Here is a 26,810-nt window from a genome sequence, read left to right as displayed (position 1 = left end):
CCACAAGAGATGACACACAAACAAGACACGGTTACAGTAATCCCTCACTATATTGCGGTTTATTCTTCGTGGTTTTGATACATTGCTTATTTTGATCGTGCCTTGTGTTCTGTATTTGGATTGGCTAAACAGTCGCGTTGCTTCTTTCTTGCCTCTGTAGGCCTTTGTGACAATAACTTTGCGGTCTTATTTGCACACGTACAGAAAACTGCTTGACGAGCCTATATTACATACGAGCAAATCTTCAATGTCGAGTTTCTCTAAAAGCTATCATGTCAACAAAATACTCTGGACCCAAAAAAAGCACCTGCAGCCAGGTCAAAAAGAGGAAGATACTTTCCATGTAGGGCAGTGCTTCACTATTTTTTTATATCATGTCAAATAGTATCAGATTCATTTAAAAAATACAAGGCAGCTTAGTATATGGACTGAAAAAGCAAGTGAACCCCCCCGAAAAATTACAGAAACAGAAGTGAAAATCTACATTCACAGTAATAGCTGGAAAAATCCGTTGGTTGCAATTTTAACTAATTCCTTATAACACTGAATCCGATCAGCCTCAGAACATGACCTGAAGCTCCACCACATTTTCTTATAAACTTTTTTCCCCATAACCTCAGGGCCAAAAAAAAAAAAAATCAATACCAATGACCCATGCTGCTTTTATATATTATTCATGCATATTAGTTTTGTATTTTACATTTGTATATCAAATAAAAAAACAATTATAGGAATTTCGTTATTTTTATGTGATGTAAAGATGTATCTTACCTGAAGCCCTATATTAAGGTAGAGGAAGCCAATGGTTCCTTTCTCTCCAAGCTCGTCCTGTTTCTCAACTCCTCCCATTTCAACAATACAGAGACTCTCAGGCTGGGCTGGGAGAGCTTGCATACTTAACGGCTGCAAACAGTCCTGGAAAGTAAAAGATTCAAATTAATTTTTTCGCGCTGTGTTTGGGGTTTCTTCTTCTTCTTTAGAACCACATTATTAGGTTAGGTATTAGTACTGATGACCTCCGGCAATACCATTAAAGACTTGAGGTAGACACAAAAAAACCTTTCAAACTCGTCAGGAGTCATCAATGTGGCTTCTTTGCATTTGTGCAGCTGAGGCCTATCATGTGGTGCTTTTGCGCAGATATTACGTTGAAAGATTGAATAACTGACAAGTATCCTTTTGTATATTTGCAAAGTCATCTTTGATGTCATTTTATGCTGTTATAAAGAAACTGTTTTGACATATGAAGAAGGAACTTCAATTAGTCTCAAATTTCCAATACCTGCTAACCATTCTCTTAACCGCTTGTGCTCACAAAAATGGGGTCCTGAGTATAATAGAGCCTCTCAAATCATTTAACACTGAGTGTGCATTTGCATGATTACTTAACCATATAATTCAACGACAATGTTGACTTTTCTGTGAAATGCTTGGGACAAAATACGCATAAAAATGTAGAATGGATGGCAAAATAATTGGCAATGTTCACAATATCAATGTAAATTAATCTAATGTTGCAAAACCATGTTTATATGAACATCAGGCAAAGCTTCATTAATTTTCTTTACTAAAAAAGGGGGAACAAAGATGGTGAATTACTGGTAATGCAACAGTCCAAAACTCTCAGGGCACTTCAAAAGGATGATTTGTGTTCATAAACATATATATTTGATAACGTGTTAACAGTCTTAAGGGTTTTACTGTGAAGATGAAGGTTTCCATAAACCAGCAAAAAAAGGAGAACCTGTTTTCTTACCGAGGGGTCTAGGGATATGATCCGAACAGTGTTGTCAACAAGTCCCACAGCCAGAAAGCGAGAGCGTTGTTCGCCAGGAGGAACATTGGCCAAACTCATGCAAACCACGTCGGCGGACATCTCTTTACGTTCAGTATACTCATTTAACTGGCCAGACTGGGGAGATGGAACAAAAGAAATACAACAATTTATCAGAAATAAAAACCAAGTTGTCAGTTAATTGCATAAAAGGCATAACTGCATACAAGTAACCAAACATAATTAACATGAAATTAACAACTAAGCAGACACACTAAAAAAATAAAATATAGCTCTTAAGTAGTACCAAGAGCATGTGAAAATGAAAAAGTTTTTGTGAAAATGTCCAAATATTTCAAGTCATTTAGGCAGTCTCTAGCAGCTCAGAATTTAGACTAAAATGATGCACAAAACAGAGGATTCAAATACACATTAATAACATTTTCTTATATCCATTTATCACTATACATTTGTATAATATTGTTGAACAATCACAATATATGTCCAGTGTTCACAGGCCACAGATCTACAAGCTTTTGATTTATCTAATAGGTCAGACTTGTTTACAACCAACTATTCAGATGTGGTTGAGCAGGGAAACCTTAAAAGCAAGCAGGATTTTGGCTCTGACCTAAAATACTGGACCAACACCGGTGCCATAAATTATTTAGTAAAAACTAATTACCACTCATGGCTTCAAAATTTTAGTGCATTTTGAAATCTTGGCTTTACTTGATCTGTGTGGATTGTGGTGAAATCAATTTTTAAAAAGTCTTAAGTCTAACGGAGAATCAACAACATTTAGAAGCCGTAATCGACAGTTGCATGTATGCTGTGAATGCGGTTCTCGCCCAAAGTTAAATAACTGAATGATTACATATATTTTAACGGCTGCTCACGATTGCATTTTTAGAGTCATTTGCAAATGGTAAGGTGAATCCAGGTTAGTATGTGTTGGTTGCTTTTGTTCTTGATTGCTCTGTATTTGTCCTGGCTCTGCCCAGCTATGAATACAATCAGTCTGCTGATTTTACTCAAGAAATTAATTCGGCACAGCTTGATACTGAGAACATCATCTGTTCGGTATGGCTAATTGAAATGCAGCATGTATATTAACTTTACACATAGCGTCTTGCAGAACATAGCTCTCCAGTACGTGGGCTTTGACAAATCAAAGATGTGGAGGTGTTAGGTCAGGACCGTGTCAGCGGTTATTCAGAAACATTCTCCAGTTTTAATGATTTGTCCCATGATAGTCTAACACAGATGGTCAGTAGGGCCAAACAAACTACTTGCCTGTTTGATCTGTTTCCAGCTTCACTGGTGAAGGATCTGTTTGGGATCTTAGGACCATCAGTTTTAAATATTATTAATATATCGCTATCCTCGGGTACTGTTCCTGTAGCCTTCAAGTCTGCCGTCATTAAACCCACGCTTAAGCGACCTAACCTTGACCCAGAAGGCCTAAGTAATTATAGGCCAGTGTCAAATCAGCCATTATTTGCAAAATTACTTGAAAAGGTCGTTGCACAGCAGCTAAATGACTTCATGTCAGAAAATAACCTCTTTAAAACTGTCCAGTCAGCATTTAGGGCAAATCACTCTACTGAGACAGCCCTGGCTAAAGTAACCAAAGATCTCCTTTTAGCAATAGATTCTGGTGCCTCATCAATGTTACTGCTGCTGGATCTCAGTGCTGGTTTTGATACTGTCGACCACAACATATTACTTGTTCGTCTGGAATGCATTGGTATCTCAGGAACTGTACTCTCGTGGTTTAGGTCCTGTTTAATCATAAACGCAAATTTTTATGGCGAAACTGATTACAACAACCAACGTCCAATGATGCGGAAACCTGTTTAGGCGTATTTTTTCATTTATATCTGTCAGCATTAACATGTGTTTAGGAGTAAATATTTTTACACGGTTGGATTTACTTGCCGGTCCTTGATGTAATGACTAAAAGTTTGCGGGAAATCCTATAATCAGCTGACTATCAAGTGACATATTGTTGAGCCATCGCGGCTTTATAGGTTTTTTGTATCTCGTTTTAGACTGTGACATTTCTGTGATGAGTACATTTTGATATGGTCAGCATATTTTCAATCAGGAGTCTAAGCTTTCCAGTGATACGTGGCACAACATATTTTAGTGACTGGTGACATGAGACACATATTCGTTTATCAACGTTCCGACAGCCCACTGGAAGTTACCATGCTACGCTTGGATTCTTCTTAGAGATTAACCATATAAAACGCATGTCAGCTTAGGTGCTCCAGCAGATGTTTAGCGTTTGGGATGTTTAAAAGCTCAACGCTGCATGAAACCTGGCTACAACTTTGTCCCTGACCTGCTGTACAGTCTGATATGTTTATCTACTTACGTTCCTAAACAAACCTGAATTGATTGTGCAAAAAAACATATTTACTCTGACTTAAGATTGGCAGTTTGCGGTTGTGGCATGCCACACTGATAATGTCCCAAGTGGTTCCCTCGGTCATACACACCAAGCGTTTTAGGAGCTTGAAAAAGGGGGGTTAGTGTGCTTCCAGTGCTGGGTGGGGATACAGTAACGCCATGGCCTATGACTCTAAAGTGGGCTATCATGGCTTGGGGCAGAACAGGCGTCAAATGAATGACCTTCTAATAGGTAGACAAAAACTGAAGAAAAAAATAAAAGATTTTCATGACACTGCGCCTCCATCCATTGGTTCATGATAGGCCTTCGTCTACCATTTTCTTGTATAATTTACTATACAAACCTATGTAGAAAAATGTAAAAAAGGCCCATCATGAGATCTGCAGATGACTCAGTGATCGTTAGTCTTCTCCCCAAGGTCCCATTTCTCAGAGCCGATTACTGCAGTACATTTTCACCAAGTCACAAGACTTAAAACTAAAACACTGCATTTGTGTATTTTCTACTTTGCACACGCATTTGCACCTATTGACATAGAATATTTTAGTGAACTTCCTTTAATTCCCCAAGAGGTATGTCTGAATGCCATACCATGTAATAAGGGAATAGAAGATTCATTCAGAGGTCAGACAGACAGGCAACCCACTTTCTGAGTTGGCGCCACAGAAAGTAGAGTGGCAACATTTCTAAAATAAAATCATTCAGAGGAAGATCGCTAAAGGCAAAAGCCGATCATAATTAGGAGTGGAAAATTTATTAATATGTATATTGCGATTTATAAAATGAACGTCATGGTTTTTCTGACATATCCGGTACGTAGACATGCGGGAAAGCAAATGGGCTGTCGCAAATATGATACAATCATCTAATCGCCAATCTTTTTCATATTCGGGAATATTTTATTACAATCGCGATTACCGTCTCTTTTTCTTCCCAGCACCCCCTTTTGTGACCATCCATGACTGAAATATAGTGGAACTCATGCCAACGCGCAGAGATGCAGAAGCATACAAACTCGGCTATCTTTTAAGGCGGTGCAACTTTTAGATTCAAAACCACGTACCACTTTAGTATTTTGGACACATTGTGGATGTGAACCGAGCAACAGCTGTAAGCCCCAAACTACCGAAGATGCGGTCTGGCAAACCTTGTTTCCAGAAGGTGCCACTAAACAGGGTTAAAACACGATAAAAGATTGTACCACAGGGTACATTGCTACTGAAATGTTGCCGTTCAATATGATTGACAATCAAGCATTCAGAGACCTGGTGTACAAGTTTGATAAGCTGTATGACCCACCAGGCAAAACAATTTCACTTTACAAGCTCATTTTCAAGTTGATGACTAGTTAACAGTGCTTAAGCTGTGCGATTGTTTTTTTTTCTTTCTTTTTTTCTAAGAGAAACTATGTTTACTTAATTACATACCTCCTTTTACCATTTACTAATTTTTGTTTTCAAAGCCTAAGAACTTCAACTTCAATGTGTGAAATTTTCAGACTTGAAGAGAAGCAAAGAGACATTTATATGCTCTACTGTAGTCACTTTAAAAGTCTTAGCACCACATTTTTGCACTAATTTACTGAAAAGTTTAGTCAAAGACCTTTCGATCGGTTTCATCATTGTTCCTCAAAAAGTTTTAACTTAACAGGCTGAAATCGTGCACAGGGGTAGTTTTAATAAAAGGAACAAAATGTCAAGCTAATAATGATTTCTTAATTAATCCTTGACTTGATTTCTTGAACATTACATTGCTTTTCTTCAGAACGGTATTCAGTATTATTATTAAACTGATATCATAATAGCATATAATGCAGAGGGGATTTTTTTCTGAACAATATATCTGTCAATCGTGATTATTTGTGTGACTATGGAGGATGAAAGCAAGCAACGACATTATAGTTGATTACATTTTGTGGCTGTAAAGTTGTTGCATTGTGTACCTGTTAAGTTCTCATTGTCTCTGTTAAAACAAATGTCAGCTTCCGGACTGACTGACAGACCGATGTGCATTGTTTGAACTTAATTCATGATTTATTGTCCCAAAAGTATATGATTTAAGTTGCTTGTTTTTACAAATGAAAATTAAATTGCAATCATCAATTATATCGAATCGCAATACTTGTAGAATGGCAATTATCGAGGAATATGAAGTAGAATATGCACCTTGGTATCGAGTTACAATAGAATCGTGATCAAAGCATATGCTCCCACCCCAAATAGTAATAGCATCCGTCTGATCGACCTAGTATCTAAGACTTATTAATATATGATACAATTTTATGGTGGTGGTAATTGTTGTTAGGGAAAATTGTTACACAATTCGCAGACCTGCAACATTCAGCATGTACTGTATGTAATTTTAGTGTGACAACATTCCTCTTACCGGGTCCATTTCAAAGTAGACCAGCTCACCACCTGTAAGTGCGATAACCACTTGTCGCTGGTTTACGGCACAACGGACGATGGTCTTTTTGCCAGGAGTTTTCCACTCATTTACACGCTTGTCTGCTCTGATATGGCGGATGCCATCGGGGTAAACCTATAAAGAAAGACAAAGATCAGACAGGATGAAATGACAAAGAGAAAATTAATCACCGTTGCGTTGTTCAGAAAAGGTTACAACATTGTAAACACCTGAACAAGGGCATCATCACCCAGCAGTGAGCAGGAGAGTGTAGGAGTCGTTCCCAAAAATCCAGAATCCGTCACCTCCTCTACGGTCTCGCCAATGGAGAGAACCAGCGTAGCATTGACGAAAGAAACGATGATATAGGCATCAAATTCATCTAAGTAGTAAAAAGAAAGGACCATTAAGTAAATACACATGAAAACAAAAATACAATATTTAAGAGAAAATTAACTTCACCAAAAATGGAAGAAAAATGTTACATGAGAAAAGTAGGTGACATTATTGAAATTGTAGAGATGAATGGACCATTTCAGATGTTTGAAAACATTCTACCCACTCACCGACTGACAATATTTTCACAGCTCAGCTAAGGCTGACATAAAACATGAATACACTTTTTTTCCAACGATATCAATGAATAAGAGTAATAAACTTAAATTAACTGCAACCTTATTTGAGTGTCCTAATAAGAACTCACCACACTCGCACGCCATGCAGACAACATTTATTTGTGCATCAAAACATACTTTGGTTTCTATCGTAACAGGCGGCGATGTTTACTTCCAACGTGACAGTTGTGCGGATCATATGGATCATTTCAATTGCACAGCCAGAAACCCCCAGCTCACGTTCAGTATGACCATAGTAAAATCCCCAGACTGGAGGTTGGGGACCCTTGTTTTACAGGCTGAAATATTTACATTGTTGTATGCATATTAACCTAATCATATGTACAAAAACCTTTTGTAAATGGGTGCTTGGTCATCTGGCCCATAATAAAGGGGGGGAAATAGGGGGTTGTTTTATAAATGGACTGTTACCCCACCTCTATAATAGTTTTGACAGACTTTGCAATAACATGTTTAAATAAAGTTAATTGCAATACAGATGTTTTAAAAAAGATGGGTTAATTGCAATATAAATGACTTTTTGCTTAAGAAAAATTGGTGTGACATGAAGCACATCACTTTTAGACAGTCATTTTATCATCATCATCCTAGTTTTCGCGTGTATGTCAACTCTCAAGAAGATGAGCAAGCTTAGTAAACCGAGCAGTGTGCACAGTGAGCATGATGTTTGTCAACACACACACACACACATCTATCAAGCGAAAGGACAGACAGACATGAGCAACTTGTGACGGACAAGATAGGTAGTGCATTACCATTTTTCTATCAGTAACTATCGTGCCTGAAAATTCACCAATTTCACTCATTTTTGACATTACAAATGACTGTAAATTTAGTGAATAATGAAAGAATACTGTTATGGCATGCGATGCCTTTGGGTAGCACTGTCCTTGCTTTTTGTTTTTCAGAAATCAAGACTACTGCCACGCCATTGGTTGAAAACGGCTGCTCCATTTCCTGGTTTGGCCTATCAACCACCATCTGCTGCCATCACCCGTTGTTAATGAGCTATTTAGTACAAAAGCAGCCTGTATTTTACCGTTTACGCTCTTCTGTTGCTCTTTTTAAGCCATCAATGCACACGCCTACCAGCTCGTATATTGGTTTGGCCAGGCCATAGGGCATGTCAGACAAAGACCTCTTTACATGCCACATACGTAGGATTTATTCAAGTTAAATTAGAAATGTATAGACAGTGACTGGCTGCTACTGGGGGGGAAATAGCTGGACAGTTCAGCTGCTTCCCTTCTTAGACATTTTATTAAGTTCTTTAGTTTGACATACTTCCTTGGCCTGGTTCTGGGAGTTTTGTAGAAGTTCTGTTACTTCACTATTTCTCAACAAGTTATCCTTTTTTGTTATACCCTTACTTTTTGGGACCCCATTCTTACTCCAGCACATTCAGAATCACATGGTTAACCCAGGCCCAGTCATAACAATACCTTCAATATGTCTGCGGACAGTCCACACAGCATTAGGGTTACCAGGCAGCTCAGACACAGCCATTTCGGAAACCTGTTTAAAAATAAGGCAGATAATAAGTAAAATGTCAGGATTTGAGACTTTCACACTATACAAAATACATTTATAAGCTTATCAAATTGATTAAACAGATTTCAACATATGCTTAAAATCAAGTGGCCTCTTAATAAGATTCACTTTATCAGTTTATATAACATCAAATTGTTTTTTAACATCAAAATATCATTAGAAATAAAATTGATCAGGTATGCGGCATTCCTGCCTGATAATTGACCATTGATACCAGATAATAACTTTGACTTGTGATGAAGGTGGAGATGTTTAACAGATATAATTGCACACAAAACCATTCATTTGCTAACAGCGTTAACTCTTAAAATAAAACCTTTCCTCCCATTTAAGTCAGTACTCCCACTAAATGCCTATAGCGTATAAAAACTCAAAGGTTATTAACACATAACAATTACTGATAACTTTTAATGACTGTAAACTTTCCAATATTGGTAACTGTGTAATAATATAACTCAACCCCCATCACCAGTTTGATACAACAAACCCTTTTTTTGCGCAAAATTTCCCTTATCACAAAAGGCATTCAACAGATTCTCCACTTAAAGTAATGGAACGCTGTACTGACTAGACTGTTTTTTAATAGCTGCTGAAGTTTGTAATATAAAACAAAAATCCTACATCATATGAAAAAAATTGACACGTTGGATAAATGACTGGCATTTGGACAGGGCTATGATTCACAATGTGTGAGTTAATCACAGACATTGGGAACATCTGAGACCATTTGGGGTTTGGATGAGAAGTAGTTGGTATCGGCCAAATCCTGATTAAACCAAGTCGACACCAAACAATCGACGGAACAATTTGCAGAAAAATTTAAAAGAACACCGACATAAATCAGGGATCAGAATGGAGATTTTCATTTTCAGCTGAAATAGCCAGGGTCCAGGGGCCGCAGGCCCCGGCCAGGTCCAGGGCGGAGCCCGGTGGGGGGCTCAGGGGGGCAAACCCACCCCAAGCCAACGGCATTTATCTTATTTGCTATGTGAAAATTGCACTAGAATGAATTAAATCCAACAAAACAGAAACCATGTTTTTTTTTTCAGTTTTAAGATGTTTAAAACAATTGGGGGATTACAATGTTACAACCATCACCATTGTTATTGTGTTTTGATGATGAAGATGGACCTTGTATTTAGCTACTAATCAACAATATATATGAAAATATATACATTAATAACCATTCATCATTAATTTGAAAATAGAATGCACAAACTGAACATGCTTAAAGAAAATACATGTCAGTCTGTGAGTCTTCTCCAGCCATGACCACTTAAATTTATTCTTGATTCCTTTATCAATCTCGGAGACAAAAGCCTCGTCTTCTTTTCTTAGTATTTTCATATTTACTTTTTCAAACACTCATTTCACCGTTTGAAAAGACCGGAAGGAGCGCCATGTTTGAGAAAGCCAATGCTCTGAACAAAAGCTCTGCTGATTAGTTATCAGCGAACCTATCGACCAATGGTAGGAGTCGATCTATTTGTTGTGTGTTATAGATCTAATGCGCTGCGCTTCTTTTTGCCGATTTTTCTCGCCATCTCTAACTGCTAACTTGGGGTGATGAAACAGTCACGTATCATACCTCACCCCCCAAAATATTTTCTCATCAAAATTAGACGATTTACGGGAATGACCTTTGGGGTTCAAAAACAGCGGAAATCCGCGGATCCGCGGAAAATTCTGATCCCTAATAAATACAGATGATTTCATTCTTTCCTCTTTGCATTAGCTTGCATAATGACTTCAGAATAGTGGGGTGACCTGGCAAACACTAAATTCAGTCAGTATGGAAATAAAAAAAGTGCCATTAGATTGAGTAGTATTTGGGTCAATATTATAACTGATAGCACAAAAAAATCATGTATTTATTTATTATTTATTTATTACAGAATTGTAAAAAAAATACCTATGATCAGCATTGAATATGTAGGGGGAAAAATGCACTGAAGTGTAAAAATCCAAGATTACATGATTTGAAAAATATCATTAGTTCATGTGTGTTTACCTCTAGACCATGTCTAAGAACCCTTAAAGTTGATTTAGGTCCTCGTCCACAGGCCACATAAAGCTGTGGCGTGTCTTCATTGGCCAAATCAGCGATCTATAAGAAAAAAATAACTGCAGCTTATCATATAAAACAGGTTTATAAATAAAAATGTATTCGAACAACTTGAACAGGAAAAATATGAATTGTAAAATATTGACAAGATGCCTATATGCGAACAATAGTGACGTCATGAAAAGATACCCAAAGTGCATGTAAAAAGTTCCATATGATGAGGCTGTCCAAGTATCGCTTTTAAACTAGGAGTCTAAGTTAATATTGTAGAATTTACAGCTCTTTACCAGATATTAAGTGAGCACAAGCAAATATTCACACTGGATGTTTTTTTAACTACCACAAGTAAAAGCAAGGTTGTTCAAATGTGCATCTGCTCTGTGCACACCTCTGATATCTTCTTTTAAACCTAGTTAATAAGAACTTGTACACCGGAGTTAAAAATTGCTGTAACAAAATGAGCAGTTATCTTTAGACTGCTCTTTTGTTTGCCTGGATGTATTGACCCTTTGCACCTGACATCACGTTCCCGGTCAGTATGAGCGCCATGACGGACGGCAAAAGCACCTGAGCAAACGGCAGTTGAATAAGCAAATAACCACAACAGAAGAATACATAACTTCTAACAATGAGGACTTGCTGTGCGAACCTGCAAGGTTCTTCGGACAATTTGGCATTTTATCGTAACCCTTTTGATGAAGACAGAAGCGATGGATACATGCAAAAAAATTTCGGCGAGCATTTTTTTTTAAAGTTACATTTTATGCTTTTCCAACCAATTATTTTTCAAGTAGGTACAAGTTAATCCAAAGACACTCAATGTAGCTAACAATAAGTTAGCTACTGTGGAAAAAAAATAAATAAATAAAATTAGAGATGCTTACAGTAGATTTACCATTATTTATAATATGTCACTATTTGCTGCTGCTTTTAACATTTTTTGTATGTTTTGTCTTATGTCAGTTGTTTGTACTTTAGTATTGGCTTGCACTTTTGAGTATTATTTTAGGTCAGGACTGTTTCGTGCATTTGCACCTTGTTGTTATCAATTGTTGTCTGCACATGGTCGAGAGAAATGAAATTTCGGTTTCTTCAATGTCAAGTACTATAGAGAAATTGGCAAATAAAATGGACTTTGACGTGACTTTGGTGTTAAATAGTAAAGCTTTTTTGTTGTGTATTGTTTACTGGCCGACCAGACGGGAAGTACCGTTTTCTGTGGTTGTCTGCCGTCCGTCATGTCATCATCATATGGTTAAGTCGCGTGTGTGCAAAGTCAATACCTGTTTAATGCGAGTGAAATTAATAAAGCTCGCGATCTATCAGCCACAACATTTTGTCTTTTGCCGCTTATAAACGTTACAAAACCTGTCAGCAAAACACCAGTGTGATATCTTTTCACATTTGATGCAGTTTTTAATCCGCACCCTGCCCGAGGGTATTAAAGCCTAAACCAGCCAGGGCTCAACCTATTAATTTGATTTGAGGGACCGAGCCCGGTGTAAACCAGAAGCTGCACTTCAGTGGTGTGCATACTTCGGCGCCATGAGTGTGCTTCGGCGGCGATGTGTGTTTCTGCTGAAGTACGTGCAGTGCCGAGGTACAACTTCAGGTTTACTTCAGGCTCCGTCCCTCAAATCAAGCGTGCTGTGTGTATTGCAATTAATATAATACTGTCCAGATAGCTTCCCCGAAGCCTTCAAGGTTAGAACCGTTAGCAGTTGGCTAGCTGTATAGCCGGCCATCCTAATTGTTTTTTCCCTGACTGGGTTCGTGTTTGTTGCCGTAATCATTTTTTGTTGTTGGCTCCCATTTATAATGACTGCTTATTGCATGTATTTGATCAGCCAGCCGCCCGTTTTTCTGCCGATCGGTGCAGGTTTGCTCTTTATGGTATCCAGGTAGCCTGCCATGATCATTTGGTTTATTTGCACATCGGTTCGTGTTTGTTGACATAATCGTTTTTGTTGCTATTGGCTCCCTGTTATCCTGGCTGCTTACTGAATGTTTTGGTTGGCCAACCTTGCATTTTTTCCCCTATCAATACCAGTTAGCTACTTTTAGTAGCCAGCTAGCCTGAGGTGTCCTGGCAGGTAGAGCCCGTTAGCTCTCAGTTTTATTTTTGTAGGTTTGCCCCATTTTGCCTACTTGTCATTTGTTGCTGCACCCACCTTCGACGCAGCGCCTAGGCGATTGTATAAAATAAACATGCCTTATTATTAAGCGCGCCTAATGTGTTAAACTGAGATGACACCTTTTACTACAGTGTGTCTTATAATTGTGAAATTATGGTACTGTAACTATTAAAAGAAATTAAATAAATGTATAAAATACACTTTTTAAATACAGAGGAAATATGTATAAGAATATAATTTATCTTGTGTTTGTACTGTATGGGAAAAATAACACTGTAAAATTGTTGTAATAACTACCTGACAGGCCATGATTGGTGACAAATTCTCCTGTTCGTCTACTAGGACTAAATTCTTGAGAGGCCGAGGCTGGAAGAAGAAGGTATCCCCTTCTTCAAGCGGCATTGCAGAGGAGAACTCGGGCTCTTCATCGTCATCACCCAAGTGGGCAATCTGATAAAGATAACTAAAAAAGATTGCCGGTAATCAAAACATCATTGGTCATTGTATGTATGTGGAAAAATTAGAATGCATAATACATGAATTTTCCGCAAAGAGGACCGCCAAATAACCAAGTGTAGTGTTATTAAAAAAAAAAAAAAAAAAAAAGAGTAAAACATCAAAGCTCAAGTTACTTACTGATTTCCAAATTCTGAAGCCACAAACAGGAAGCCGGTCTTCAGAACACACATGGATGTTGCCACTGGGATTGTGTCAAAATACTTCAGCCTAATTTCTGTGACCTAAAAACCGCACATTTCATACAATAATTAGCATATTATATTTCAAGTCTGTTTTTTGGCGGGCATTTTATTTAGTGAATACTGACAATTTTTTGGACAGACATATATTGAAGAGTCACAATACATCGTACTAAAATGTTTTGGTATATTTTGATTTTGGGCGCATTTGATATCTCACTACATTTATTAAATTACTGTGTTTTGTTGCGTGGATCATTTTTTCGATTATTAAAGGATTTATCTAAACACCCCCAAAAATTAGGTAGAAATGACTGAATTAGGGCTGCACTATTAAACTAAAACTTATCAATATCCCTATGTGACGTAGTGCTATAGTGTAACTGCAAATCACATCGAAATTCAATGCAGGTCTGAAAAATTAAAAAAACAAAAAATTTTCAAAATCATGCAGACCAACTATGGATGACTGATCGATTCAAGGGGAAAAATATAAAACAAACTAATTGAATACTAAATGAAATAATACTGATTAGCAGTAAATTCTCAGTCACATAGATGACAAAGACTGATAGGGTACAATGATCATACAAGGAGTGGATTGATTTTGCTCACCATTTCTTCATCAGTTTCCAGGGTGACCTTGAAAATATCTCCCTGCTCCGTTTGGGCTAAGAAGAAAAACATGGACTTCGTCTTGTGGGTTGCTGAACAAACAAATATCATACCACGCTCTGGGTCATCAAGGTCATTCTAGCATGAAGAAAAAAAAGAGAACTGATAAATTACATGTAAATGATTTCTCAGAACATTATACAAAGTTGTCGGCAACACTATGCAATTTAGTCTTTCTTAATAGTTTACATTGAATGCAATGACGTTATCTGTCTCAAGGTTCACATGTATCTTCTTTCCGAAATCTAAGTCTCAGTTTTTATCATAGTTTGGCCAAGGATGCGACGTATATGTGAATTTATTAACCCATTATATCATGAGTTTTAATGTTTCACTACTGGTACTGTATATAAATGTTCATGTTATTTTCAAATTATAGAGGGCGCTCTATGCCTGTGTTGATAATTTCAAACTTGACCTGGTGTGGGTGGACATTTTTTGAAACAGAAGAAGGAAGAGACTTATCGTCCAGAGTTGGAGTTGTTAACCAGTAAAAGTGACACAGAGAATGAAGATTTTATTAGTGATTTGGAGTGAAGCTGATAGTTTGGTAAGCATGATCCTTATGTTAAGAGTTATCTAAGTAGGTTTCGTCGTTACTGATGTATTTGGGCGTGTCCGAGAAATACACGTCCATGAAACTTTAGTATACCGTGTACTATTTTGTTTATATTTTAAATTGCCTTTCAAGATGACGTTTTTTGTGTTGAATTTTATCAAATACATTTCCCCAAAATATGCAACTTGTATTTGCTGGGTGTGACTTACATATATTTTTTTCTTTAATTGTGCATTTTCTGGCTGGTGCGACTTATACTCTGGAGAGACTTAAAGTCCGGTAAATACGATAATCAAATTCGGGATCACATTGGCAATCAACAGGAGTCATAGGTCCCGCTTAAGAATATCAAGTACACGAGTGTCCTGTCCGTATTTCTGAATTGAATAGTTTTTGTCATTGATAGTAGTGAATATTATTTACGAGATCAGGCATGGCACTCAAGGATAATCATGTAATAAAACTTAAAAGAGAACCGATAAAAAAATAAGGTAAATAGGTCTTTCTTATATTTAGTGGAATGTACTTTCAAAGTGAGAGACAAAATACTAAAGTCCCTTATCCTCTCTGCCAACCATAAATGGATAGTTTGACTTACCCTGCGACGTGGAATAGGACAGCGGATGTCAGGCTGGTCTCCAAAATTCTTGTATGTGATGTAGTTTTCGGAACAGATCAGAACTCCACTTGGACCATCAGAACCACCGGGAACTATAAATGCAGATCATATGAATGGGATAAAGCAGTGAGTTTATTTTGGCAATTTTAGTTCATCGTTAATCAAACTCCAAATTAGTCAAAGTTAATCTATTGAGTGTTAATTTATAGTACAGGCCGTCAAATTGTGAACATTAACCTACCTGTGATTAAAAAGTTTCCATGTTCTTCTAGAGCCTCGCTATACTTGCGGACCACGTGATTCAAGCCTAAGTCCAACTCATAGAACGTGAGTGTCTGTTGAGTGTTGGCTGCAGCTTCTCCAGTAGGGTCGTTGTCAGCTTCCTGTTAAGTGGCGGACAGCATAAAAAAACAAAGCTTGACTAAACAAGCTTGATTAACTGTAATAGCCCAGCATTTATATTGAGAAATCCAGTCAGAAATAGTGATTTGATCTTCAGTTAAATTCAGAGAAGAGACATGACAAACTCATCATAAGGTGTCAATACATGTTGTGTCTTATCATCACAACACGATTTACATGCAAGTACCTCATAGTCCATTTCAAGACAGGCGAACATAGGATTTTCAAAGCCAACGTCCACACCGACAACATGGTATACCAGTGTGTTGGCTTTGTGGGCCTCCAGTGGGGAGGAAATAGTTAGTCGTGCTGCGGCATCTCTGTTCAGTATATAAACCAACTTCTGTTTCTCTATTGCTCCTAGACAAGAAAATAAAAAGGTTATATGACTAAACATTGGTAAAAAAAAGTTTTTCATACAAAACAAATTTTTCTTAACACAATCTTATACTTTCGGCCATTTTAAAATGCCAGGCCATTAGTTAAATCAGTTAGTGTTTTTCCTTAATGACCTGGAGATTTACATTGAGGCACAAAGTGGCGCACTCACATTAACAGCAGGTCGACTGAATAAATACATAATTAATAAAAAATGTTTCTTGTCACTGGAAAACTAGAATTCTTTATTCACAGGTAAAAACAACAACAATAAACGGCCCAAAAAATGGCCTAGCCAATTGCCTTGCCATCAATTGTATGAAAGTACAACATGGTTTGACAGCTTGAAAACTTGGACGTACCTATCATGACAGCTCTGCCTTTGGGGTCCACTGCCAAAAACTGTCCTGGTACAATGCGGCGGCAACCACTCTTTCCAAATGTCTCCTGGTGAATTTTCTCAAACATATTTTTGGACGGATGATATTCCAAGATGACGATACGACCGCTGTCACTTCCAACGACAATGTAATCTACAACACCACAAGAAAAGACATCGACTAAATCCAGTTTACCCCCCTTTTCATAAATAAATTCCACATAAAGTCAACATGAAAAACACATACCGTTATGATTATTTAATTTCGCAGCGAACAAGCTTAAGCACCATTCCTACATCAATTTGCAGGCATAATCTAAGTCGGTTAAAGAACTGCGTATCTTCTTGGATAGGCTAGGTTCACACCGCAGGGAAATCAGATTTTTTTTGCATGGATGCAACCTGTATCTGTTAAAGTCTGGCTGAACAGCACATATTTGATTTTTTTTTCACACTACACTTAGGCCAGTTTCATATCGTGGTCCCAAATCGAATACATTTCTGATCTTTTGGAATGCGAGTGCTGTGTGGATAGTCGAGACGCATTCAAGCGACCTGCACGTCATCGATAGGCGACAGGCATCTCTATTCTGCGCTCAACAAGGCACAAAGAAACCGAAAATTCAAAAAAAATGGCGGATGAAAACACTGCATTCAATGGAGGAAAAGCAAGGCTTTGAATTAACATTTGGCGAAACACCTTCAGTACAATAACTTTAACCGCCGTTAGCATCCATTAGTACTTCCGCAAAAACTGAGTGTATTGTGTGTGATGTCACTTGTCCTTCTGCACATGCAGGACACTCGTGGTGTTCACATAGGAGATCAAGTAGTATACAGGTCGCATTCAGTTGGAAAAGTGAACGACCTCACAAAACCATTAGATTTTACCCACCACCCCCCCAAAAAAATTGAGGCTTAAGCTCAACAGTGTAAACCTAGCCATATTTAATCAAGTAATATACCTTTGTTTCCTCCTGTGAGCCGGAAGGCCATTAGTGACCGCACAATCCCAAACACTTCCATTGTGAGTAGCGTGTGCACCTTTCCCGTGTTTGCGTCTGGCCGGAGCAACTCTATGATCTTCCCCCTGGAAACAACAATCTCTTGCATCTTTGTTCCTAACAGATTGAAAATAAAACACAAATTAGGGTTTTGGAAATGAATTCCAAAAGGTGCGGTAATGAACCCAAAATGATGGTGCCAACCACCATTAATCATTAAGAAAAAGAACATTTCCAAAAGTCAAATGAGCTTTATATGAAACAAACCCATGGCTCATGCACTGAAGTTTGGCATTAGAAGGTATATCAGTGTTTAACAGTTGAGGTGCACTTTCATTTTAAAAACTATTTTGCACTAGCGTTCCCAAACGGCTCCACTCGAAACTGCACATTTCCCTAAAATGACCGAAAAACAAATTCCCTGGACACCATTAGTTTTCTTTGCCTACGTACATATTTATGTAGACCAGGCTTCTCTAACGCGGTGCCCCTAAAAACAGCTGTTGTGCCCGGGAACCTGTTCTGAAAATAGCTCACTAGTGCTGGGTCAGTGATTTTTCTCATGAAATATTTTTTTAGTGATTGAGTCTATTTAACCCTACAATTCAAATTGTTATAAGACAGTAATAACATCGTAACAACATAGTAAAAACATGATAAGTTGCGAATTTGGAAATGCCTATCAAACTGGGTGACCTTTGTGCTAGTTAGTAACAAAATGTAGCTTTTGGCTTGAAGAAGGTTGGAGACCCCTTATGTAAAGCATCATTGTCCCCAAAAAAGGTCGCCCGGATAACCACCTTAAACTTAGCAAAAATAAATACATTTTCATCTCGATGATTAGGAATATTCTAATGTTCAGTGCACTGAGAGTATGCGTACATTCATTCATAACACATCAAACAGGTAAATATTTTGTTGGAAAAAAAGTAAGTTTGATTAGGCCTGGGCATTATGACATAAATTGTTATCACGATAAAACTTTTCTTATCGGTCGATAACGATAATAATCACGTCTTTATTTTCTTTCACATTTTAAATCTTATGGGAAAGTTGACAAAAGCCAAAGATGCCCTAAAAAATCTTCAATGTCAGAACAAAGTTGCATGGTGACAAACTACTACACAGCATTTCACAAAGATGAGGAACATTAAACAATTGAGTACCTACTCAGAGCGGGAGCTGGTTGCAGGGATACACAGGTAGCACCATGCTAGCTGACTGACTTGTGAAGTTTTTTTCATGTGGCTCGGTGAATGTTGGATATCCACTAGCACTCGTTTGCGGCATATTCTAGCAGGTTTTTTTTTATCAGACTAAGTAGCCAAAATATTTTCAAACAACTAAAGATGGGGGACTTCTCGTGCCCCAGCATGCTTTGAGCGTGTCTGCTGGCTGTCCATCGTCTCTCATTTTGCCTGCAGTGTAGTCCTTCTGCTTTCACTGTGTGAGCTGCTATTCCCTTGTAATGGCAGGTCCTTGTCACCTTCTTCATCTTCTGAATGTTAGTCTGGATCCTTCGTTTTCATTGCGATGGTTGAGTTATATTTACGGTTTGAATTATCGACATTTATCGAACGTTTTTATGATTTATTGTGGCAAAAACTAAATTAACATTGTTGTTTTATTACCCAGGCCTAAGTTTGATACCTGAAACCTTTAAACTAACATAGCATCATGGAAGTCAATAGTAACAATGGCAAGGAGAAAACTCACCTGAGAAGTTTCCATGGATGGCATGTGTGATGCCAGTGGCACGCTGTAGTGTGATGTTGTAAAGAAACATGGTGGTCACTCACTGTGGCTTCTCCACAGTCCTATCCAGAAATAATAAAAAAAAAAGTGCACGAGTTTAGCCTGGTACCCACTAGCCAGACATTGGTCGTGTCTACATGCTAACACTGAAGAACTCAAAGTGTTTACATATTTAATTTGTAAACGCGCTAAGCTATGTAAGGCGAGACTTCATTAGTTCCCTTAATCTCCAGTTTCACTCAGAAGTACCCCCCCAAAATAAAATGCCTCAGAACTATTATATATTATTACAAATAATGGATCGGCAGACCTATTTTTGAGGATGTCTTACTCAAGCTGCCTTTCCACACTTGCTACCGATCACAGACCGCAATGCGCTGTAAACCCATAGACTTAAAACAATTATTGTGGGGCTATAGGGACTTAAACACAAGTATAACACGTGTGTATGCAAGTTTTCATTGTGATAATTGAGGGTTTGCATCTACAGGTAGCCTTTCAGATGGTCACTACTGTTGCTTGGTAGATTTCATAGGGATTTTTGCCCCCAATGTCATTCAAAATTGCGTAATAACAGGCTCTACTTATCGCACTTAAACGTTATTATTCCCCTCTCTCTTTCATTTGAACACCATAATGAGGACTGCAATAACAAGGCCTTTACACCATTAACGTTGATCATGTTTTTGGATCAACAATCAGGGTTCCTACAGTTTACGGCAATTTAAATTCAAGACTTTTTAATGCCTTTTCAATTCAAATTTAAGTCCAAGTCGAAAAAGAAAAAAATACAAACGAAACAAATCATAAAAACAAAAAAGATATTTCTGCACACAATGCATCGCGCCTTGTACACATTACCTAACACAGCTTTTAACAATGGTGAAAAAGGTTTGTCGGACAGCCACTTCTCATTAAATCGACTCTTTCCCGGGGTCCAAAGTAAACGTCTCCGTCCGAAGTTGCTAGTGTATTGTGGGTAGACCCAAGTCATGAGTCTGCCTTGAAAGGCCCGACTGAACCCACATCACCATTTTGGTAGTTTTGTTTGTGGTCACACAATGTTGTCACAAAAGATGTGCGGGAACCCTGCCATCTTAATAAAACACATTATACAATTATAAATTAAAATAAATGGTATTAAAGACATTTTATAGATTATTATGTAAATCATCCCATAAATGAATACCCATGGTTCCATGGCTTTTCTATTAAATACACTTCTAATCAGTGCAACTTTTGCAGTTACTCAAACAGTGACTGTAGCCTTCAACCAGGAGAAGATGTCGTCAGGTGGTGTCCAACCGTCACTGGGCGTTTGGACCCTTAACCACAACACCCTCGAGTTGGCGGGCCGGCAGTGATGGCCAGTCACTGCCCATCTTCTCCTGGTCCCCAGCTAAACTCCCCTCTCCAACTCCAGAGTCAGCAACAGGCTCTCTCCGCGGCTTCCCCCACCCTATGGGCAGCTGCCTTCCTCTCCCTTCCACTTATTCCAAGAGCTGTTAATGTGTCCCATACAGACTGTAAATATTGTGCGTACCGATTAGACTTTCAAATGATGGATTCGTATAGCTAATGAGTGTCTGATCAGTCAAAATACAACTGTTAACCTTGGGATGCATGACCTACCAGTAAATACACTCTTCCAAGTAAAGTCAAGTCACATTTATTTATATAGCCCTTAATCACAAAAAATGTCTCAAAAGACTGCACAGGATTACAATTACAAAATTGCACAATTACCTGATCTTAAACCAGCATGCGGGCAAGGAACAACTCAAAAACCTCAGTGTGAGGAGAAAAGAGAAGCCTTGAGAAAGGACCTCACATGTGGTAATCCCCCTTCCAGGATTGACCAGGGTGAATCACAATTAGCATTACTGTACACAGAATAGTAAACACTAGGTAAGATGTTGAAAATGTCCGGAAAGAGCATGATACCAACGACGCCCCCAGCCTGTAAACTAGTCCAGAGTGATGGTGGAAAATTAGTGCCCTCCCCCCAAAGAAATTACTAATTACATCACGTCATAAACACCCTTTAAGACGAATACCTGGAATACGACAATTTTACAACTTTTTTTTTTACTCTGTAAAGAATTTGAAGAATAAAATACATTGTGGTCGTATTGACCACACTCATGTATCCAAGAGCGAAATATTTGTTGGGAGTTGATGCAATGCACTGTGAATGTGTAACTGGAGTGACATGCCCAATTTCGTTGTCACAAAATGTAAACCCATTTTGTAACAATGACAATAAAGGTATATTCTATTCTATTCTATTATTACAATTCAAGACTTGACATGTTACTAACTGGGAGACCATCTATTGGGGAGAAAGGTAGTTACTTAGTTTTCTCAAGAAGACTTGAATTAGCTTAGTATCTTCTCTCACCACCTCTTCGACCTGCTGCCTTCCGGCAAGCGCTACAGGTCACACAAAACAAAAACAAACAGACTCAGAGACAGTTTCTTCCCCACAGCCATTACCACCCTAAACAGACACCGCACACAAAAATGAAAAACTCTTGCAAAAACACTACCTCGTACAAACGTAAACGGTACTCATGTCTGTTTCTTGCACAATGTCGACTGCACTATGTTTACTGCTCACCTAGCACAATGTTGAATCTTTTTTTGCACTATGATGACTATTTTTGCACCAAATGCATATGTTGACTATTTTTTGCACTATGATGACTTTTTTTGCACCAAATGCATTTTGCACAAACCCTTACGATACCAAACTGTATGTAACATCCTACATGCCGACATTTCTTGCGTAAATTTGGTGTAAATTATAACTATAACCTTATCCTCCTTGTTTTATAACCTTATGTTCTCTGTTCCTTTATCTTCTTGGGGTTTTTACCTCACTGTGAATGTGTGAACCTGGAGTGACATGCCCTATTTCGTTGTCACAATATGTTCACCCATTTTGTAACAATGACAATAAAGATATATTTTATTCCACTGGGGGGAGGGATTTTTAAGGGTTATTGTTCTATTTTCTTTATTAATTATCCATTATCTATTCTATTGGTGCCAAACACAGCGCAAGGCGCAGCAAATTATCACAAACATCCTCAGCTACTTTCATAAATTAAATGAGACGCGTCGATACAATTGTTGGCGTAGGTCATTTTTTCTCTACTCGCAAAAAAAATGCGTTAATTATATTAAATAAAACATACATTAGAGCATCGTATTTGGTTGCCACTGGTACAAGAAAAATAACGAGGAAGCGAAAACGTTATTAGTTGTTAGCATAGCTTCATGCTAGTCTAGCCGGCGAAGTCGTTTCACCAAAACAGGAATATTAATCCAAACAATACATTCGCCATATTTATTTATGTAGAAAGAAAGTTTTGCTGGAACTAAAGAATTATAATCATTCAATACTAAGACTACTTCGCCATTAGAACTGGCGTGAATCCATTCATACGAAGCGACTATTTAGAGACCATCGAATCAGTTATATTTCTTCTTTTTACGAAACACAATCCTCACATACAATGTGTGCTTGATAACAGACATTTGTAGATTGGAAAATGATCATATTTACCAGTGCTTACAAACAGATGATAATGATTACAATCCGATTTAATTTCTTGACTTTACTCAAGACAAAGCAGCGGATAACTTAGCGCCGTTTGCCGGGTCCTTACACCGTTTTCCGTATCGTGAGGTAGCAAGCACAGTGCCTGACAGAAATCTGTAAAGTGGACCGTTGGTGCGTAGCCACGCTTATTCCACCAGATGGCGACAAAGACTGTCCAGAAAATAAATAAATACAAAAACTCATGAAAATATATGAGCTGTTTGACTGTGTGCACATGTGAAAAAAGAACATTATTTAAATACAGTATGTAAATTTTCAAAATGGGTGCAAATGTATTTACAGAAATGAAAAATAAAATAAAAACATAGAAATAAGTACAAAATTAAGATAGATATAAGTAAATGAAATGAAATGAAATGATCTGCATTTATATAGCGCTTTTCAAGTCAAGACTCCCCAAAGCGCTTTACAGTGTGCTTCACATTTCCCAATAGCGGCCGTGCAGCCATGTAACCTGCATATTGGGGGTATTAGGAGTTCAGTGTCTTACTCAAGGACACTTTGACATGTGCAAAAATATATACTTTATTGGAATTTCATATCCTTCACTTTTACAAAACTCACAACGCATTTATGTTTCATAAAAAATATGTTTTTACGGATCAGGAACAAAAATAACCACACACCTAAGCAAGTTGTAACCCAAATTAACATTTCCAAAAAACGATTTTTCAAGAAGTAGGGTTACTTTAACTGGATTACTTTCAATTACTTTTGGATTACTCCAATACCAAATATGCTAATTAAAGACAAAAGAAACTAAATATGAATAAAATGACTAAATTTTGTGCAGGTTTGGGGAGTAACGGAATACATGGATTGGCAAAAATGATGTTGGCAAGCTGTTTGGATTTTTTTACATTTTGTTTCTGTCGCATTTTATGTTAGTTTTGCCGGAGATCAAAGAGATCAAAGCCAGGAGAGAAAGCTTACCACGTGTTGTGAGTCATCATTTTATTCATATTTAGTTTCTTTTGTCTTTTATTAGCATATTTGGTATTGGAGTAATCCAAAAGTAATTGAAAGTAATCCAGTTAAAGTAACCCTACCCAACCCTGTGGGTGGGGAAAGGGTTTGGGGGTTAGAGGGGTACGTGTTGCGACCCTGTTCAACTGCATGTTCAACTCTACCATCACCGACCATGATTCTGGAGAATAATGCTCTCTAAGATCTGCATATGATAATTTCATTCTCATTCCTCTATTAGTTTTGTTTGAAAGATAGGCACAGGCCTCGGTGAAAGTACATCTGGTGAAGGAAAATGAGCTGGCAAATTAGGGGAAGACCACATACTTGTCAGAACCACAAGATCTTGAATTTCACCCGGCTCAGTCATGGTGTCATGGAGGAGTGGAAGATCATTCCAGTGGCAATTTTTGAGGCTCTGGTGGTGCCCATCCCTCTCCAGGCTGTTTTTTAGGGTAGGCTTTCTTGATTGTTTTTCGGTGTAAAATGTCATCCTCGTCTTCAGATATGAAACAGAATTCGTTATTGAAAGGCAACGGTGTGTGTCAAAACTGATACTAAATCACTATGTTGTTACAAAATCTTTAGTATCAGATCAGGTATGATAATCTGACCTTGCCTTACCAGTCGGATTGGAGGTGGGGTGTTGGAAGACATGTTACAGCGTTATGTAATCAGGATACAAAACAAATGAAATGGAGTTAAATGAAATGATCTGCATTTCTATAGCGCTTTTCAAGTCAATGACTTCCCAAAGCACTTTACAATGTGCTTCATATTTCCCAATAGCGACCGTGCAGCCATGCAAGGCGCTAACCTGCTTATTGGGGGTTCAGTGTCTTATCCAAGGACACTTTGACATGTAACACAGCGGTGCTGGGATTCGAACCTGCGTTCTTTTGATCCACAGATGAGCGCTCTTCCTCCTGAGCTAATGCCGCCATAAAAAAGATATAATCAAATCACAGGTATATTTTCTAAAAACAAGGATTACTTTGCAGGATTACATAATTGCATTATCTGCACCGCTTATCCTCAGTAGGGTCGCGGGGGTGTGGAGCCCATCCCAGCTATCTTTGGGCAGTGGGCAGGGGACACCCTGAACTGGTTGCCAGCCAATCGCAGGGTACACGGGGACAGACAATTCGCTGGCTCATTCACACCTAGGGACAATTTGGACCAACAATTAAGCTGGCGTGCATGTTTTTAGAATGTGGGAGGAAACCCGGATTCCCGGGAGGAAACCCACGCAAGCATGGGGAGATCATGCAAACTCCGCACAGGAAGGCAAGTAGCTGGATTTGAACCCATGACATCAGAACTCTGCCGCGCACGCGCTAACTACTGCACTGCCCCTGCAAGATTACAATTCTATTTAAAAGCATTTTGTGTTGCACACTACAGGGGGAAATATTGAAGTCCAGGGTGTGTAAGTTTAAACTCTTTTTATTATTTTCCTCATGCCCGTAAGATTTGTTTACGTTCGCTTCTCTCTCTGGTCTCATTCAGATTCTCCCCCCCCCCTCCACCTGCGGAGCTGTCCAAGGTGCCTGACTACAAAGTATGATGACATGAACAAAAACGTCGCAAAATCACCCAAAAAAAATCCATATAATTAAAGTGCAAACTGAACTGGTTGCCAGCCAACCGCAGGGCACATAGAGACAGACAACTCACTCTCTCATTCACGCAATTTGGGATGGTAAATTAATTTGACACGCATGTTCTTGGAATGTGGGGGAGAACCCACGCAGGCACCTGGAGAACATGCAGACTCCACACGGGGAGGCTGCGGTAGCTGACCTGACCATGCGCTAATCACCCGCTGTGCCGCCCAAAATTAATGTCAGAAGTGGGATTCGAACCCACGCCTCCAGGGGAGACTGCGACCTGAACGCAGCGCCTTAGACCGCTCGGCCATCCTGACCTATATCTGACTGTGTAGGTTGGGAGCACTGCAGCTAGTATACGGTGAACATCTATAAATACATTAAGAGGGTGTTTTGTCTATTCCCTCATAGTTACCGTAAATAACAAGACTCCCATTTGAAACCTTTTTACAGAAGAAAACCCTGCAAATATCCATGCTGGTGCTGAGAGGATGACCACACACACAATTTACACACATGCAACAATACACTATTTTTTTCCCAAACTTGTTTATTTATGTAGTTTAACATGTTATATTGCACATGCGTTTCGTTATATCATATATATATTAATCAATATTTTGTTGTGAGATACTGAGTTGCTCGACATGAATGAGGTTTATTATAAAAAAGTTCGAAAATTAAGTAGCTTGGACGTTCACTGTAGAAGGAAAAAATACATGCAAATATAATTAGGTAGAATAATACATTTTCTTATTCAAATTATGAATTCATTTTCCGCATTAAATTATTGTTAGTAATATACTGATTAAAAGGATAACCACAAACCTGTCTTTTTTTCATTTTCTCCTTTTATACTTCCTTTTTTTTCTTAACTTCTTTATACAATATCATAATTCGTAATATAATGCATCAAAGCAAGTGAGCCGTTTGAGTGTCGAATCCCGGCTCGTCCGTGTTACATGTCGAAGTGTCCTTGGGTTAGACACTGAACCCCTAATACCCCCAATAAGCAGGTTAGCGCCTTACATGGCTGCAATACAAGGCTGCTATTGGGAAATGTGGAGCATATTGTAAAGCGCTTTGGGAAGTCATTGACTTGAAAAGCGCTATATAAATGCAGATCATTTCATTTCATTTCATTTCAAGCAC

The 26,810-nt window shown here is 38.3% G+C and overlaps 1 protein-coding gene and 1 non-coding gene across 2 annotated transcripts in view; both read right to left on the bottom strand.

Annotated features, from left to right (window-relative positions):
- The window catches only part of sf3b3 (splicing factor 3b, subunit 3), a 39,256-nt gene extending 16,109 nt beyond the window's left edge, over positions 1-23,147 (bottom strand). The window contains exons 1-16 of the mRNA XM_088339585.1: positions 23,026-23,147; positions 19,416-19,516; positions 17,661-17,816; positions 16,679-16,849; positions 16,126-16,298; positions 15,778-15,919; positions 15,516-15,628; positions 14,299-14,436; positions 13,622-13,725; positions 13,283-13,448; positions 10,797-10,892; positions 8,677-8,749; positions 6,830-6,981; positions 6,579-6,734; positions 1,757-1,912; positions 772-915 (exon numbers count right to left, since the gene is read on the bottom strand). Of these exons, the coding sequence (XP_088195711.1) occupies positions 772-915; positions 1,757-1,912; positions 6,579-6,734; positions 6,830-6,981; positions 8,677-8,749; positions 10,797-10,892; positions 13,283-13,448; positions 13,622-13,725; positions 14,299-14,436; positions 15,516-15,628; positions 15,778-15,919; positions 16,126-16,298; positions 16,679-16,849; positions 17,661-17,816; positions 19,416-19,485 (2,010 nt within the window). The 5' untranslated portion in view covers positions 19,486-19,516; positions 23,026-23,147. The remainder of the gene's footprint in view (positions 1-771; positions 916-1,756; positions 1,913-6,578; positions 6,735-6,829; positions 6,982-8,676; positions 8,750-10,796; positions 10,893-13,282; positions 13,449-13,621; positions 13,726-14,298; positions 14,437-15,515; positions 15,629-15,777; positions 15,920-16,125; positions 16,299-16,678; positions 16,850-17,660; positions 17,817-19,415; positions 19,517-23,025) is intronic.
- A 2,745-nt stretch (positions 23,148-25,892) lies between these two features.
- trnal-cag (transfer RNA leucine (anticodon CAG)) lies at positions 25,893-25,975 on the bottom strand. Its single transcript has one exon. It is a non-coding gene; the product is annotated as a tRNA-Leu (tRNA).
- Positions 25,976-26,810: the final 835 nt, after the last annotated feature.

The sequence above is a fragment of the Urocampus carinirostris genome, chromosome 7 (assembly GCF_059441175.1).
Source record: "Urocampus carinirostris isolate Australia breed hairy pipefish chromosome 7, RoL_Ucar_1.0, whole genome shotgun sequence".
NCBI classification, from domain to species: domain Eukaryota; kingdom Metazoa; phylum Chordata; class Actinopteri; order Syngnathiformes; family Syngnathidae; genus Urocampus; species Urocampus carinirostris.
Note: the sequence above shows the minus strand (reverse complement) of the source record. Positions and strands in the feature narration are given on the sequence as shown.